The sequence below is a fragment of the Phocoena phocoena genome, chromosome 10, assembly GCF_963924675.1.
Source record: "Phocoena phocoena chromosome 10, mPhoPho1.1, whole genome shotgun sequence".
NCBI lineage: Eukaryota > Metazoa > Chordata > Mammalia > Artiodactyla > Phocoenidae > Phocoena > Phocoena phocoena.
In genome coordinates, this window is record NC_089228.1 from 46,046,765 (window position 1) to 46,062,679 (window position 15,915).

The 15,915-nt window shown below is 59.6% G+C and overlaps 1 protein-coding gene across 1 annotated transcript; it reads left to right on the forward strand.

Moving 5' to 3' along the window:
• Window positions 1–2,604: 2,604 nt before the first annotated feature.
• ZBTB47 (zinc finger and BTB domain containing 47) lies at window positions 2,605–8,781 on the forward strand. Its single transcript, XM_065886224.1, has 5 exons — window positions 2,605–4,167; window positions 5,797–5,944; window positions 7,279–7,394; window positions 8,050–8,194; window positions 8,444–8,781. Exons 1-5 carry the CDS (start codon window positions 2,680–2,682, stop codon window positions 8,779–8,781), a joined length of 2,235 nt encoding a protein of 744 aa, XP_065742296.1. The 5' UTR covers window positions 2,605–2,679.
• Window positions 8,782–15,915: the final 7,134 nt, after the last annotated feature.

Sequence of the window (15,915 nt, forward strand, 5' to 3'; positions counted from 1 at the left end):
TGGGCTGGCCTGGACTTGGGGGTGGGGTGTGTGGCTGCAGCTGGCACAACCAGATGGGGAGGGGCGTCTGCAGCTTCAGGGAGCTAGCACATCTGGCCGGAGAGGCAGACACAGCTGGTGGCCCTGTGTGGGAGGTACTAGGCTAGGGGGTAGCTGCGCCCTGCTGAGGGGCTGCCAGTTATGGACTTAGGCAGCATCTATGTGCCCGGTCAAGGAAGTCCAGTCAGGCTGCCTGGTTGTAAGGTTCTTGGGCCCCTCAAGGGCCAAGGATGGTGCTGGCTTGGCTGGGAGTATTGCCTTGGAAATGGAGTCTTTGGGGCAGCACTACCCCCTAGGTCAACCCTCCTTCCCCTGCTGAGGCCAGAGGGGTCCTCACTGGATCCTGGGACCAGATCTGCACAAGGGAAGTGTCAGGCATTGCCCTTGCCCCATGGCAGGCAGGCACTGGAGGGCATTCTGTGAAGGGGAAGCAGTGGACCAGAACCCCGTGCCCTAGGGTGGGTACCCCACAACAGGTCCGACATTGCCAAGTCCTTATCCAAGCCACTTCCCCACCACTGCCTGGCCCCTGGAGGCCCTGAGGAACCCGTTACAGCCAATTGCACCCTGACCCCTCACCGACTCGCAGGTGGCAGCAGCTCTAGGAAGGAGGGTGCAGGTCACCGGAGGTGGTGATGGGGTCTGGGGAAGCACAGCTGGTCCCCTGGGTGGGAGGGTCCCCACATGCCTCATCCTGCTTTTTAAGTCATTGAAGGCCAAGAAATAGTTCCACGTGGAATAGTGTCTAGTCCAGCACAGATTGGGTGGCCTTAGCAGAGCTAAGAGTCTAGGGGCTCTGCTCTTGCTTGCTGTGGGACCCTCCCATTCTGAGCCTCAGTTTCCCCATCTGTGTAATAGGGGTTGGTCCCAGAAGATGAATCACAATGAGTCAGTGGATGGAGATGGGAGGGGGTTGGTATCTTATCCCCATTAGATTGGTCAGGCCTGGACGGGCCAGCAGCCCCGAGACAGACAAGCAGATGGGTGGCTGCTTGGCTGGGGGGAAGGAGGTGTTGGGGGAGAACTCAAGAGAGGTGGTGGTGAGAGAGGGGGTGGGGGGAGCATGGGTGCTGTCCTGGGCTGCTGGATGTGAAGGGTGAAACCCAGGGCATATCTGTCAGCAGGTTGCCCCTGGAGGCTCCGGGAGGACTGATCGGAAGGACTGGCATGAAGGGGAGGGGTGGGCTGTGGATGCACAGGACTGGGGTTTCATCCCGAGGCTTCCAGAGAGGTGCACGGCGTCAGGGAGCTGATGTCTTTGCAGTGCAGCAAGGTACCCTCAAATGTAGGAGGCTCTGACTTAGCTGGACAGGGCCTGAGGAGGGCCAGAACCTGGAACCTGCAGGGCTGGTCCAGCCAGGCAGGTAGTCGACAGATGTTAATTGAACATCTGCTGTGCGCTGGACCCATGCAAGGGACTGGGCAGCCTGCCTGTCTGTGCTGCCCACCTTTTGGGGAAGCCACTGTGGTGCAACCAGGAATAATTACTTTGGGCAATTCACAGGTACTGGATGCGGCCCAAGGGTCTAGGAATCTGACCCATCAGATCCAAGGGCCTCCCTCAGGCTCCAGAAGCCCCCAGTGGTGTGACCTCCATGATGAGGCCATCTCGGAACCTCTGGGCCTGGATCACACCTGACCCTGGGGTCTGGGGGCCTAGAGAGAAAAGGGTTTGGGACAAGCCTTAGGGGCCTCCTGCCTCAAGCACAGTGGACAGGTAACACAGCTGTGTCCTTTGCCTCCACAGAACCTTTCTGTGGTGGGGAGCTGCTGCCTCCAGGCCTGAGGCCACAGGCAGCAGCCTGGACCAAGCTCTGGCCGAGGAAGGAGGGGACGGCTGGACCTCACCAGCCTCCTCCAACAGGGCAGTGGGACCATGGGCCTCGATTTCTTCACAAAAGTCTCTGCCTCTACAAGGCCTTAGGCCTAGACCTTGAGGGCTGCTGCGGGTGAGCTGAGGGGTTCCCTCGGGTGCTGCCCCAGGGGTGCAGTGGCCAGAGGCAGAGCAGTGAGCCAGTGAGCCCGACGTGTTCTTGAGCCGTCTGGGCTTAGGCAGGCTTGGCTTTATTCGTATGTGAGTGAGTGTGGAAGAGAGGATCCATGGGGCCCAAAGATGGTGAAGGGATGCCTCTGGGGATGCTTCTGGGGAGACAACCCAGTCCTGGTTTGCTGGGGTCAGCCCTGGCTTTAGCATCAAAAGTCCCGCATCCCAGGAAACCCTTAGGTTCCTGGCCCACCTGGACAGTTGGTCACCCTTGAACCTTTTCCTTCCCCTTTCTTCCTCTTCCCCTCCCCTTCCCAGGACGACTTCTCCCATTTCACAGTGGAAGAGGTGGAGGCCAGGAAAAGTTAACCACTGACCCAGGGGCTGACATGCAGCCTCAGAAGGTCATGACCCGAGTTTGAGCTCTGAGGAACAGCAGACTCGGGCTTGAATCCTGGTTCCCCCTCGTCCTTGCTTGGGCTTCGGCACCTTCCCTGTAACATGGAACCAGGAGTGATGGGTGGGTGGCCACCTCTCAGATGGCCTTGACCTGACCTGTGCCCTCTGCCCCCCAGTTGCTGGTTGAGAAGACGACGGACTCACCGGCGGCCGAGTTCTCGCTGGTGGAGGACGTGGCGCTGCACTTCGCCTGCTTGATGGGCCGCCTGAACGAGCAGCGCCTCTTCCAGCCTGACCTGTGCGACGTGGACCTGGTGCTGGTGCCCCAGCGCAGCGTCTTCCCGGCCCACAAGGGCGTGCTGGCCGCCTACAGCCAGTTCTTCCACTCGCTCTTCACCCAGAACAAGCAGCTGCAGCGCGTGGAGCTGTCCCTGGAGGCGCTGGCGCCCGGCGGCCTGCAGCAGATCCTCAACTTCATCTACACGTCCAAGCTGCTGGTCAACGCAGCCAACGTCCACGAGGTGCTCAGCGCCGCCTCGCTGCTGCAGATGGCCGACATCGCCGCGTCCTGCCAGGAGCTGCTGGACGCCCGCTCCCTCGGCCCCCCGGGCCCTGGCGCCGTGGCCCTTGCCCAGCCGGCCGCCAGCTGCACCCCGGCCGCACCGCCCTACTACTGTGACATCAAGCAGGAGGCCGACGCCCCGGGCCTGCCCAAGATCTACGCCCGTGAGGGCCCTGACCCCTACTCGGTGCGCGTTGAGGACGGGGCTGGGGCCACAGGTGGCACGGTACCTGCCACCATCGGACCGGCTCAGCCCTTCTTCAAGGAGGAGAAGGAGGGTGGCGTTGAGGAGGCCGGCCGGCCCCCGGCGAGCTTGTGCAAGCTGGAGGGCGGGGAGGAGCTGGAGGAGGAGCTTGGGGGTTCTGGCACCTACAGTCACCGGGAGCAGTCCCAGATCATCGTGGAGGTGAACCTCAACAACCAGACGCTGCACGTGTCCGCAGGGCCCGAGGGGAAGCCGGGCGCCGCCACAGGCCCGGCCACCATGGTGCTGGGCGGGGAGGACGGGCTGCAGAGACATTCGGAGGATGAGGAGGCCGACGAGGAGGAGGAGGAGGAAGAGGAGGAGGAGGAAGAGGAGGGCGGTGGCAGTGGAGGGGGGGAGGACGAGGAGGAGGAGGAGGAGGAGGAGGAGGAGGGCGGCAGTCAGGGGGAGGAGGAGGAGGAGGAGGGGGAGGAGCACAGCGAGCAGGAGGAGGAGGAGGAGGGGGAGGGGCACAGCGAGCAGGGTCAGGAGAGCTCGGAGGAGGAGGAGGAGGGGGAGGAGGGGGAGGAGGATGGGGAGGCGGGGGGCAGGCAGGGGCCGGGGTGCCGCGGCAGCGGGGCAGACGCCCCTCCCCACAGTCGCATGGCAACGCGGTCCGCCCGGCGCCGGGGCCTCCCTGAGCCCGAGGAGGCTGGGCGGCAGGGTGGGAAGCGGCCAAAGCCACCTGCAGGAGCGTCTCCTGCCCCAGCCCGAGGGCCACAGGCTGCTGACGGTCTGGGGGCCAAGGTGAAGCTGGAGGAGAAGCAGCACCATCCGTGTCAGAAGTGCCCGCGTGTTTTCAACAACCGCTGGTACCTGGAGAAGCACATGAACGTGACCCACAGCCGCATGCAGATCTGCGACCAGTGCGGCAAGCGCTTCCTGCTAGAGAGTGAGCTGCTGCTACACCGGCAGACAGACTGCGAGCGCAACATCCAGGTGGGCCTCGGGGTGGGCTCACGGGGCCCACAGGGGCAGCCATCCAGGCTGGGCCAGGCTGGAACTGGGCCCCGGGCACCCAGTGTCCTGCTACCTGCATTGCCCACACAGTCTGCAGAGACCAGGCTTGGCCCCCTGGACAGTGGGACCAGCCCAGGCCCAAGGGTGAGCCCAGGGTGGTGAGAGCTCAAGGGATAACGTCAGGGAGAGCTTCCTGGAGGAGGTGGACAGAGCTGGGCTTCAGCGCACGTGCAGAGACGTGCAGATAGGGGTAGAACAAACAGTACCCTTGGCCAGAGGGGCAGAGGGGAGCCCGGACTCGGGAGGATGAGAGTTGTCTGAGCGTGTGAGGCTGGGGGACAGCCAGCTCTGAGGAGGGACGAGTCAGTGTTTTAGTAAATCTCTGGGCTGCCGCAAGGCCAACAGGGCCACTGTGTATAGTTTCTCAGACTGTGCACTGCACAAAAGCACAGATGAGGGGAGGAGGGGTTTGCCCAGAAGGGGGCGCCACTTCCCACTTCCTGCAAAGGCCGAAAGGAGCAAGGGGCAGCGGAGCAGGAAGAAAGCCCTGCATTCAGCTCTTTGGAGGTACCAGCTGGCCTGGGCCTGGGAAAAGGGACCGGATGAGCAGTTTGGGAAGCACAGGGGCTGCCGGGGCCAAACAGGGGAGTTGGGCTGGCTGCCAAGCCTTGAGCCAGGCTGAGTCTGGGCCAGCCTGGCCTTTCAGGGTGCAGGCAGCACAGGGCCAGCCAGGCTGGTTTTTGCCTTTTCTGACTGGCAGTGAGGTTGGGGGGCAGTAGGTAGGCGGGTGCTAATTGCCTGAACTAATTGCTAATTGCAGTGCCCTGTGGAGAAAGTGTTATCTGGGGTTACCTGGATGCCTGCCCCACCCTCGTGCCCACGCTCCCACTGGCCGGCCTGCTGGGCTGCCCTTTGACTCTCCGTGTGCACACACCTGAGCTTCCCTCCTGAAGGGGAAAGACGCTTGTACCTCTTCTGTCCTGGGCACCCTGACCCAGTTTCTGCCCGAGCCCTGGCCTGCTGCAGGGATGGGTAGGACAAGGGCCCAGGAGAAGAGGAGGAAGGGAGTGTGGCCCTCAAGGTTCCCGCCACCGTCTATTGCCTGATAGGCCCTTGTACCTCCTACAGTCCCCGGTCCTTTGGAATCTGTCTCCTTGGGGATCTCCATGGTGTCAGGGCATGGGTCCCAGCAGGGGGAGGCAGCAGAGATAATGGCCCAGCTCTGCCAGGACCTGTTATCTGAGGGACTTCTCCACGAACTGAGTAGCCTCCTCACCCACTGTGGTCCTTCAGCCAGTTATGTGTCTCTTCTTTGTAGAAAGATGCCTTGTTGAAATGAGCACAGAGGAGGGACTTCCTGGAAGAGGTGGCCCCTGACCCTAGTGAGTTCAGGATGAGGGACCCACCCTGGGTGGGTGGGTAGGTGGGTAAGTATTTAGGGAGTTACCACCCCCAACTCTCAGAACATCACATCTGGCTGGTCCTTGGACATCAAGGCCTCTCTCTCCAGCACAGTTCAGGTGGGGAAACTGAGGCCCAGAGAGGGGCAGTGACTAGTCCTAGGTCACATGGTCCTGACCCAGAGCCTAAAGTCTTCTCACCCCACAGTGTGTGACGTGTGGCAAAGCTTTTAAGAAGCTCTGGTCCCTCCACGAGCACAATAAGATTGTACACGGCTACGCAGAAAAGAAGTTCTCCTGTGAGATCTGTGAGAAGAAGTTCTACACCATGGCTCACGTGCGCAAGCACATGGTCGGTAAGTCCAGGCTGGTGAGGGATGGAGCCTGAGGTCCAAGCGGGCCAGCTGCTGGGTGTTCTGGGAAACGCTTCCCAATCCAAGGGTATTATGAAGGGGTGAGAAGGCCCCTCGTAGCTGGGAGGTAGGGGGTCGGGGACTGCTTGCAGTGGCAGGTGTGTCCTGGACAGGCTCTGGGGCCAGGGCTGCCATGCATAGTTGGGCAGGTTGCACATGGCACAAGGACTCCTGGACAAGATGGCAGGTGGGGACCAGAATCCAGCTAGCACACTGCCAACCAGGCTGTGCATCCTGACATGGGGCTGTGTCCACCAGAGCACCTTTTTCTAAATTACATGAAGTGCCATAGGGGCTGACACAGGCCCAGTCTCAGTTTGAGGACAGCTGTGCCTCTGATAGGGCTTCAGGCTTCTCTGAATGCAGCCCTCCCCCAGGGGTCGTACCCGGACACGGTAAGGAGGGCCCCAAGTGTGTTTTGGGCCACTTCATTGCCTTGGGCATGGCTCTCCCTCCGCTCTAGGTGGGCTTGGCTGGGAGTCTGGTGTCCAGGTGGCCCTAGCTTCTTTGCCCGCTTGGGACCTGGAGCTCTAGAGAGGGGTAGCCAAGGAGGGGCAGTGTGCCCTGGCCAGGCCTTACCCCCGTTGTCTACCAGACAGTGCTAGAGGCCTCCAGCATGAACTGACTGGGAGCTGGGACCCCGGGGTCTAGGTATCGGCCAGAAGCATGCTGGGTAACCCAGGATTGGTGGTCCTTCCTGGGCTTGGATTCCCCAGCTCTGAACTCTGAGGGGGGCCCTCCGTGTCTCCAGTTGCTTCCTCCCAGATCTTCCTTGGAGTTTGTTCTGGGAGGAGCGCAGGTAACTAACTCCCTCTGGATGGCATGGGACCCAAGGCTGAGGCCTTTACAGGTGCCACCCTCTGTAAAACCCAGCCACCCTGGAGGCCCAAGACCACTCTACCCTCTTTTTATAGAAGAGGGTGCTGAGGCTCGCTGAGGCACACATTGGCCATGCAGGGAGCCGGTGGCTGAGCCAGGATTTGAGCCGAGGCCAGTCCCACTTGAAATCCTTCTATCTTTCCCCGAAGCTTTGGGAGTGAGGCCAGACGCTAAAGAACCAAGAGGGCCTCCATGCCTGTCTGACCAAACAGAGAGACCTAGCCGGGAGGGAAGGGGCCTCGCCTGGGGGACAGAGGCTGTGGGGCAGGCCCCCAGGGTAGGTGGTGTCCTGGGAGGCAGGATCTGGGCCGGATCTCGGGGGTGGTCAGGCAGGGGTCCCCTGGGAGGAGCCAGATGGGTCCCCCCGAGATGTCATGGCCATGGTGCCTGCCCTGTAGCCCACACCAAGGACATGCCCTTCACCTGCGAGACCTGTGGGAAGTCCTTCAAACGCAGCATGTCTCTCAAGGTTCACTCACTGCAGCACTCCGGGGAGAAGCCGTTCAGATGCGAGGTGAGCTCCCTTCTCCTCCTGCCCCAGGAGCCACCCTGGATGGGGGCAGGGATCAGAGGCAGCAGCTGCTTAAAAACCAGGGGTTGGGGTACTGGAGGATAGGATGCAGAAAGAAAGGGGCCCCTCCTTGATGTCTGCCTCCCACTCCATCCTTACCTGGTTGCCCACCTGCACCTCCCCCCACACCCCTGCCACCCCACCCTAACCCAACCCCCGAAGGTTCAGGGTGGGAAGTCTGCATGGGCTGGAACCATGGGGCAGGCTTTCTGGAGAGGTGGAGAAAGGAGCATCTTAGGCAGAGAGATCAGAGATGGAGCAGCAGGTGGGGATGAGGTGGGGGCGCCTTTGGACCAGGAGGAAGGATGGAGGGCCTTAAGCATGAGGGCTCCCTCCACTCTGTGGCCTCTTCCCACTTCCTGACCCCCATTCCTGCCTGGGCCCTGCATGCCCATGGCCTCTCCACCTGTGCCCGTGCACTGCCCCACCCCAGGAGCACCTCGGCTGGCCTTTGCATCCACACCTCCTTGCCCAGGAGCCCCTCCCCATGTGAGTCCTTCCTACAGCCCTGTGGTCTCGGGCCAGCACTTCCCTCCCTGAAGGCTGTTCCCCGGCTCTGCGCCGGGTCTCACCCCCTCACCCTCCACCCCGCCCTCAGAACTGCAACGAGCGTTTCCAGTACAAGTACCAGCTGCGGTCGCACATGAGCATACACATCGGCCACAAGCAATTCATGTGCCAGTGGTGCGGCAAGGACTTCAACATGAAGCAGTACTTCGATGAGCACATGAAGACCCACACAGGTACGGCTGCCCCACGGGGAGGGGCTCCGCACCGGGCGGGCCCCCTTCTCCGCTAGGAGGCTCAGCGCCGGCCTCCTTGCCTCCCAAGGTCGGGCGAGGCTGGTACAGGCTGGCAAGGATCCGAGAGTGCCAGGGCCGGGCCGGGATGGTTCCGTGGACGCCCGGAGGCTGGCCCAGGGCGGGGGTGGGGGGTGGGGGCGTAGCGGCCCGCCAGCAACTCCCCACGGCCCATCACCACCCACCCCGCAGGGGAGAAGCCGTACATCTGCGAGATCTGCGGCAAGAGCTTCACCAGCCGGCCCAACATGAAGCGGCACCGGCGCACGCACACCGGCGAGAAGCCCTACCCCTGTGACGTGTGCGGCCAGCGCTTCCGCTTCTCCAACATGCTCAAGGCGCACAAGGAGAAGTGCTTCCGCGTCAGCCACCCCCTGGCCAGCGACAGCGCCCCCGCAGCCCCGGGCCTGCCCCCCGCCCCGCCCCAGGCCCTCCCCCTGCTGCCCGGGCTGCCCCAGACCCTGCCTCCCCCGCCGCCGCTCTTCCCCACCGCCGCCAGCCCCGGCGGGAGGCTGAGCACCAACAACTAACCGCCTGCCTGCTGCACGGGCCCAGGACCCTCCACTCGTCCTCGTGGGGCGGGGCGGGGGGGAGCAACACCTCCAGAGTTGGCTGGACACGCTCTGCCCGGGGCCTCTGACCCTGGGGGCTGTGCAGGCTGGCAGCCCCCAGAGCTGGCGGAGTTCACCTCACTCCCAAGTGCCCCCTTTCAGCGGCTCCTTGAAGCCTTTACTTTTTGTCTGTTTGTTTTTTGGAAGTGAAGGAAAACGAAAAGAGAGGAAACTCTTGACAGCAACCCCCTCCAGGTGAGGGGGGCGCTGGAGGCAGCAGGTACGGGTGGGGGGGACCTGGGGAGCAGGTGTGACTGGTTGCTCCGCCGAGGGCTCAGCCAGAGGGGGGTGGCCAGGCCCAGCCCAGGTCACCTTCAGCTGCTCATCCCCGCCCGTCCTGGGCCCCCTCACTCGCCCCTCATCCCGGAGGGTTTGGGGAAAAGTTGGGGTGCCGTCCCCCTTTGGAGGACTTGTGAGCCCACTGTGAGGGCTGGGGATGCTGAGGCAGGGACTTGGGCCCGGACGCCGGGGGGGTTGTGTGGGGTGGGCGTGCGTGGCGAGGTGCAACGACCGCAGCTGTGCACCGTGGGGAGGGGGACGGGCGGGGGCTGGACCCCAGGCATTTGCTTTCCCCACGGCATCCCCGACCTGCCCCCGGCTGCACCGTGGGCCCTGGGTCCTGGGGAAGATGTCCCCAGGAGCTGCCGGGCCTCAGGGTGTGGTGGGCCAGGTCCTGGGTGGGCAGACGGGCTGGCTCCCACAGCACCAGCCCTCAGGAGCCCCTGCACATGGGTGGACCCCAGGGACCAGGGCCCTAAGGAGCAGGCCCGGGCAGATGTTCTGAGGTTTCAAGGTGCTATCAGTGGGGCAGGGGGCAGGGCAGCTGTTCACGGAGCAGCCCATCCCCCACCAGCTGCCCCCCCGAATCTCCCACGCTAGAGACGTCTGTGTCTGTGTCTGTCTCTGCTCCTGGAAGGCAGCACAGGCCTCAGCCACTCCCTGGGCCTGGCCACAGCTTGCCCCTGGCTGGTGTGCAGCGGCCTCGTCCCTCCTGCGCCTCTGTGCTCATGGGTGGAGCGAGGAGCCTGCACGATCAGGCCCTGGGGGTCGGGGTCGGGGTCGGGGGTACCGGGAGAGCCCCACCCAGCCTGTGCCCAACGCTTGCCCTCACGAGGCCAGCACTAATAGGACATCCTTTTTTGTTGTCATTTAACGTCTCCATTCCTGCCTTTGAAATGGGGAGGAAGGTTCCATAAGCTACCTGTTTCCTAGTTAAGCTCTTTCCTATTGTGTTTATACAGTTTTGTCTGTTATACTCTTTGCACCTTAAACCCCTCGACTGCCCCCGCATCACCACCTTCCCAGCATGGCTGGAGTGGGAAGAGGCCTGAGCCCAGGGGGCGGGTTGGGGGGGGACTGGCCCCATCAGCCCAAGGGCTGAGGGAGTCAGGACCCCTCTGACTTCCTTGTAAGGCCCATGGCACTGGGGCAGGGGGCTGGGGACATTTTAATCATCAATAAACGAAGCACTTTATTATGTACAGATGTGGGCAAGCCCAAGGAGCCCGAGTGATTTGAGGATTTAGAATCCAAGCCACACAGCCCAGATGGTTCTCTGGGCTTAGAGGGGGCAGTGCCCTGGCCCGGTTGAGTTTCGGGCTGTAGCAGGAACAGTGCCAGCCAGAGTCTATGTACGCACCCTCTGACGCCCCTGCTGTCCTCTGGGGAGAAAAAGTGGTCCCCTCCGCGAGAGGGGAAAGCTCCCTGTCTGGCTCCCAGTACTGACGCTCCCCCCCACGCCAAGGCTGGGAATTCCAGCCTCTTACGGGGTCAGCGCCGTGTCTCTCAGGCTCCTGCTTTACTGTAGCTCTTTTCCTCTCCTGCACCCTGTGATCTCTGGGCTTCCATGACGTCCTCAGGGTCCTCCCCTCCCTGCTTCCCCCTTCCCTTTGCTATTTCTAACCTCTGGTCCCAGTGCCTGACAGCTTCAGAGCTGGCCCACATTTTCCTAAGAAAAGTCTGATCTCCCCGAATGGGCTGTAGGCTGGGACTCCAATGAGTTTTCCACCCCCTGTTGCTGACGCTGGGCTCTCCCATAGGGGCTGGTGGCCCTGTCACCTGCTACCCTCCCTGCAGCCTTAGTGAGCCTAGGGGGCCCTGGTCAGGCTGGGCCTCTGGTCCATGAGGCCAGACTTTGACAAGCAGAGGCTGGAGATGGGTGTGGGGAGCTGGTAGCAAGACCCTGTCCCAGGACTTGGGTCTCCTGTTCTTATACACTTCTCCTCTCAGGACACAAGAGGGGTCCAGACAGCAGGCTGGGCACTGGTCAAACGGTCATTGTAGCTGTAGGTGGGCACGGCCAACCCCTCTCCTGGGAGACCCCTACCCCAGCGGGGACAGGAACCCTGTGTCCCTGGTGCTAAATGCTCTCTTCCCCTTGGGCCAGTGTTGGTGGGAGCTCCTTTCTGGCCAGACCACAAGGGTCTGAAGCAATAATGGTACCTCAGCAGTGCCAGTATGGATAGGGGTTCTTGTTTTACCAGCTTTTACATTTCCTTTTTAATTGTTAAAACAAATTAACAAGCACCTGGGTATTGGAGTGAGGGGACTGGGCATCATACCCGCTTCCCAGGGCTGGTGGTGGGGAGGGGGCTTGGGATCATCACCTCCCACTGGAGATCTGCCAGGGCGCCCCTCTGTCCAGTTGGACTTCTCAGCCCATTTGGCCAAGACCTCAAGCCCAGAACCTGGGCCTGCCCTCTCCCCGGCTCCCCTTGTACTCCCCGGTCTTGGGCCAGCTGGAGGTGAGTGGCCAGAGAGATGAGGTGGGCCTCAAGCCCTAGGAACCCAGGCCGGGGGCAGAACCTGAGCCTCCGATCCTGATGCGTTCCACCACGGCCAACACAGCACCCCTCGGGGGGCTCGGTGGCAGAACAGCTGTGCCCAGGCATGTGGCACATGTGGACCCTTGATGTCTGGCCCTATGTGGCCACCCCACAGCCCCAGAGTGTGCGGGCGACAGCAGGAGGGTGAGGAGAAGAGTGAAGGGGAATAAAGGCAGTACAACTGTCCCTTGGCCCAGCCTCTTCTTTACACATTGCCGCCCTGACTACTGGCTGAAGAGACTTGGACCAGAGCAAGGGTAGCACGGAACCTGACAGCTTGGCCGAAGACCACGTGGACACCCGTGCCCCGAGCATCTGCACACCCCCTCTCCCTCCCTTGAGGGTGGGCTGGGCTCCTGGGAAACATCCAGTGTCGGGAGCTGAGGTCTGAAGGAGCCAGATGTCAGCACCCGGGAGGACATCGCAGATGGAAGGCAGGTAGCGGACTCCGAGGAGGGAGCAGGAAGCTCTCCCTGCGGACCTCCAAGAATTATTTCACTGGAGCGCTGGCTCTGTGCGGGATAGGACTCTAGGCTGTGGTGACACGCGGTGACTGAGGCCCCCATGTATGTGGCACTTGGTCCCAGATACCTGGAGAGGGGGATAACCGGGAAGGGCTAGGAGAGGAGGCTGGTGGGTGGGTTCACTAACCAGCCAGAGAGGGGGTACACATCCCCGGGATGGGGACATTGCCTTCCACACAGTCCCACTTCTCTGAAGGGAACTAGGGGCTCGCTCAAGTCACCCTAAAACTGAAGCTTGCTGTCAGGACTGCGGGCCTGGCTGCTCCTGCAGTGTCTTGTGGGGATTCAGCTTCTCTCTGTTTCCCCTCTTCTACACGTCCATCGGTGGTCTGTCTGCTGCCTCTCCTCATGGCCTCCTCCCTTCGACCCCACCGTGCTGTGAGCAACAGCCCGATGCCACAAGCATTACTTTCTATAGAATCCCTGGGAAAATATCTATTTTGTTAAAGTTTTACCTGGGCATAGTTGAAGAAGCCAAATATTGATACTTCTAGAACTTTCATTTTTTAACAAAAACCTGCAGTCGCCTGCACCTGCTCCTCTCCAACTCGCGGTAGGCGAGCAGCTCCAATTCAGCTGGTATTTTTGGTGTTCTCATGCCCACAAAAAGCACACCTCCAATGCTACTTTTCTTCAGTTTTAGGCATCAGCTATTGATGTATTTCTTCTTCACTCCCATGACACGCACAAACACTACGCACACAATTTCCCTTCCTCCTTCCTCCCAGCATGGTTATATTATTATTTGGGGTTAGAGTAATATTTCGTGCGTACATTATTATGACTGTGTGAACACTGATCTCAACCAAGCCATATAATAGAATATGATTCCATTTCCTTTCTCACACAACATTTTACTTTTGTCTCTCTTAAGCGTGATTTGCTTCGGTTTCTATGTGCTTATCACTGCTGCGTTCCCAAACCCTTTGCTATAAATTCAGTTTTCCTTCCAATATGTGCAAACACGGCGGGTGTTCCATCGATTTCATCACTCTTGTAACCAGGGAGCCGTGCAGCCAGATAACCCTGGGGTGCACACACTGCAACCGGCTCCCACGAGAAGACTTGAGAATGCCTAACAACATCCCCAGCCAGTGGTTCCCTGTCCCACTTTGCCGAGACTGTATCCCTTTCAGTTCATTGCAGAGATCTTTAACTTCTAGAAGGTTTATGTCTTGGTGGGCTCCTTTTTCCTAACCCTAAAATTTACCTTCTCCTCAGGATCACTTCAGGGGATTAAATTCCAAAGAGCTTGACTCTTTCTTTCACCCTGACACAGGAATGAGTTGGCCTGGGTCTAGAATTCAGGCTGGAAATCATTGCCCTCAGAATTTTAGATGCTGGCGCGTTTCTGTTGAGAAGCCCAGCGTCGTAACGTTTAAAAGGATGAAGTGAGATGACAGTTTCCTTTGATTCAACTACAAGCCCTGGAGTCCTGCTTCCTCCCTCCCACATCCGATCCCTGGGCATGTCCTTGGGTGAGAACAGAGTGGGTGGGGCAGAGATGACACAGAATTGGCCATGACTTAATGACTTGATAGTTGTTGAAATGGGATGCTGGGTACATGGGAGATCAGTATATCATTCTCTCTCTGGAAATACATGCATTTCCCATAATTATAATTTAAAAATAAACAGTGATTCCCCATTTCACTGAGGGGAAAAACTGAAGTCTGTACACTGGCCAGACATGATACCCCACCACAACCTCTCTGCCCTTATCCCCTACTCACCTCCTCGTTCATTGTTCACTGGCCTCCTTGCTGTTCCTGGAACATGAGGGGTGCACTCCTGCCTCTGGGCCTTTGCTCAAGCTGTTCCCCTGCTTGGAAAGCTCCTCTGCGTTGGCTTGAACCTGCTCAGGTGTAGTCCTCTCAGTGAGTCCATCCTGACTGTTAATTGTGACTTAAAATTGTGACCACCTCCACCTGTCACTTCCCATGCCCCCTTCCCAGCTACTTGTCACCATAGCAGTTCTCATCTGACACCCTGTATATATTTATATATTTATTTGTTGCCCCCTCCCTCAACTGACGGTAAGCTCCATAAAGACAGGAATTCTTGCCCGATGTGTTCACTGCTGAATCCTCAACATTTAAGAGTGCACAGTAGGTTCTCAATGAATGGATGCGCCTCTTGTAAGCATTCTAGTAGAATGCCTGGTAGGAAATAAGCACCATGGAATTCATCGTAATCTAAAAATATGTCATTGAGTCATCTGATAAATATAAGTTGATTGTTCAGTCAGTTCCTTCTGTCCTGCTCTTTGGTAAATGAGACTCTGACTAACAGACTTTTTTTTGCGGTACGCGGGCCTCTCACTGCTGTGGCCTCTCCCGTTGTGGAGCACAGGCTCCGGACACGCAGGCTCTGGACGCGCAGGCTCAGCGGCCATGGCTCACGCGCTCAGCCGCTCCGCGGCATGCGGGATCCTCCCGGACCGAGGCACGAACCCGCGTCCCCTGCATCGGCAGGCGGACTCCCAACCACCGCGCCACCAGGGAAGCCCTAACAGACATTTTTTGTTATTTGCAGGAAGCAGCAAGGTAGAAAGGGATTCCCACAGTCTTTGGAGGTAGGCAGATCTGCTTCGAATCCTGGCTCAGCCACTTGCCAGCTGTGTGACTTGGCCAAGCTGCTGAGCCTCTCGGAGCCTGGTCTCCTCACTGATGCTTCTTACTGGAAGTGCCCTGCAGTCCAGGGCCGGGCTGGAGGCCCCTGGGTGAGCCTTTGCCCTTTCTGAAAGACAGACAGGACAACCTCCAGGAACTGCCTGGGTGCTGTGCCCCTCTGGGAGCCGCTGGTGGGGTGAGCAAGCAGGTTGAAAGCACTGATCAGAGGGACAGGCAGTGACATCACTGAGATCACAGAACGGGGAGATGACTCAGTCCTGGCCCAGGCTGAGGCCCCCTCGCCAATCCCCCCTGACCCCCGCAAGCCTGAGGTTACAAACAAGTGACTCAGAAGAATGGTGGGAGAATGCCCCATAGCAGTTCACACCAGTGTCTCAGGGGCTAAATTTAACCCACAGCTGCACCCTCTGGCACTTTGGGAACAAGTGAATCTTGGCGGCTGAGGCTGATGTGTGTGTGTGCATGTGTGGGGTAGGGGGAGGGTGGTCAGAGGTCCACAGCAGGGTGGGCATCGGGACCGGCTGTCCCAGACCTCTACCCCGATTCCATACATGCTAGACAGGGTGCAGGGGCCCCAAGGCTGCACAGGCTCAGGCCAAGCTTAGTATGGACCAAGAACCGAGCATAGACAGCTTTCCTGGAATATTAAACTGAGTGTTATGTTTGTTTTTTGATCCCTGGGGGTTTAAACACCTAGAATGATTGAATCCTATGAAATTAAATCTTCTGGCATGTCTGACGACTTACAGGGTTAAACCCTGTGCCAGTGTACTCGCAGGGACACAGAACCTCAGTGCTTCCGAATCTCAGAAGAACTGAGGCCCTTAAAATTGAACTCGCCCATCTCTTCGCTGTGCAGGAAGGGAAACTGAGGCTCAACAGAGGGAGCTGGCTTTCCCAGGACCCCCAGGAAAGTGGTGACCTTGTTTATTTAAGTACCTTCTTGCTTTCTTGCACAGTCCAAGGAGGCTCTCAGAGTTGGGGCAGAAAGGGGAAAAGTCTTCCCACTTTAAAGTTGAGGCAACAGGGTCTCCATGCCCAAGTTCGTTGAGCAGGAAACCCAAGCACACT

Bases quoted from the DNA above. Each gene is read 5' to 3' on its own strand.
- ZBTB47 (XM_065886224.1), top strand. From the start codon at position 2,680: ATGGGCCGCCTGAACGAGCAGCGCCTCTTCCAGCCTGACCTGTGCGAC. The intron at 5,945-7,278 runs GTAAGTCCAGGC...CCTGCCCTGTAG, and splicing joins CGTGCGCAAGCACATGGTCG to CCCACACCAAGGACATGCCC. The intron at 7,395-8,049 runs GTGAGCTCCCTT...CCCCGCCCTCAG, and splicing joins AGAAGCCGTTCAGATGCGAG to AACTGCAACGAGCGTTTCCA.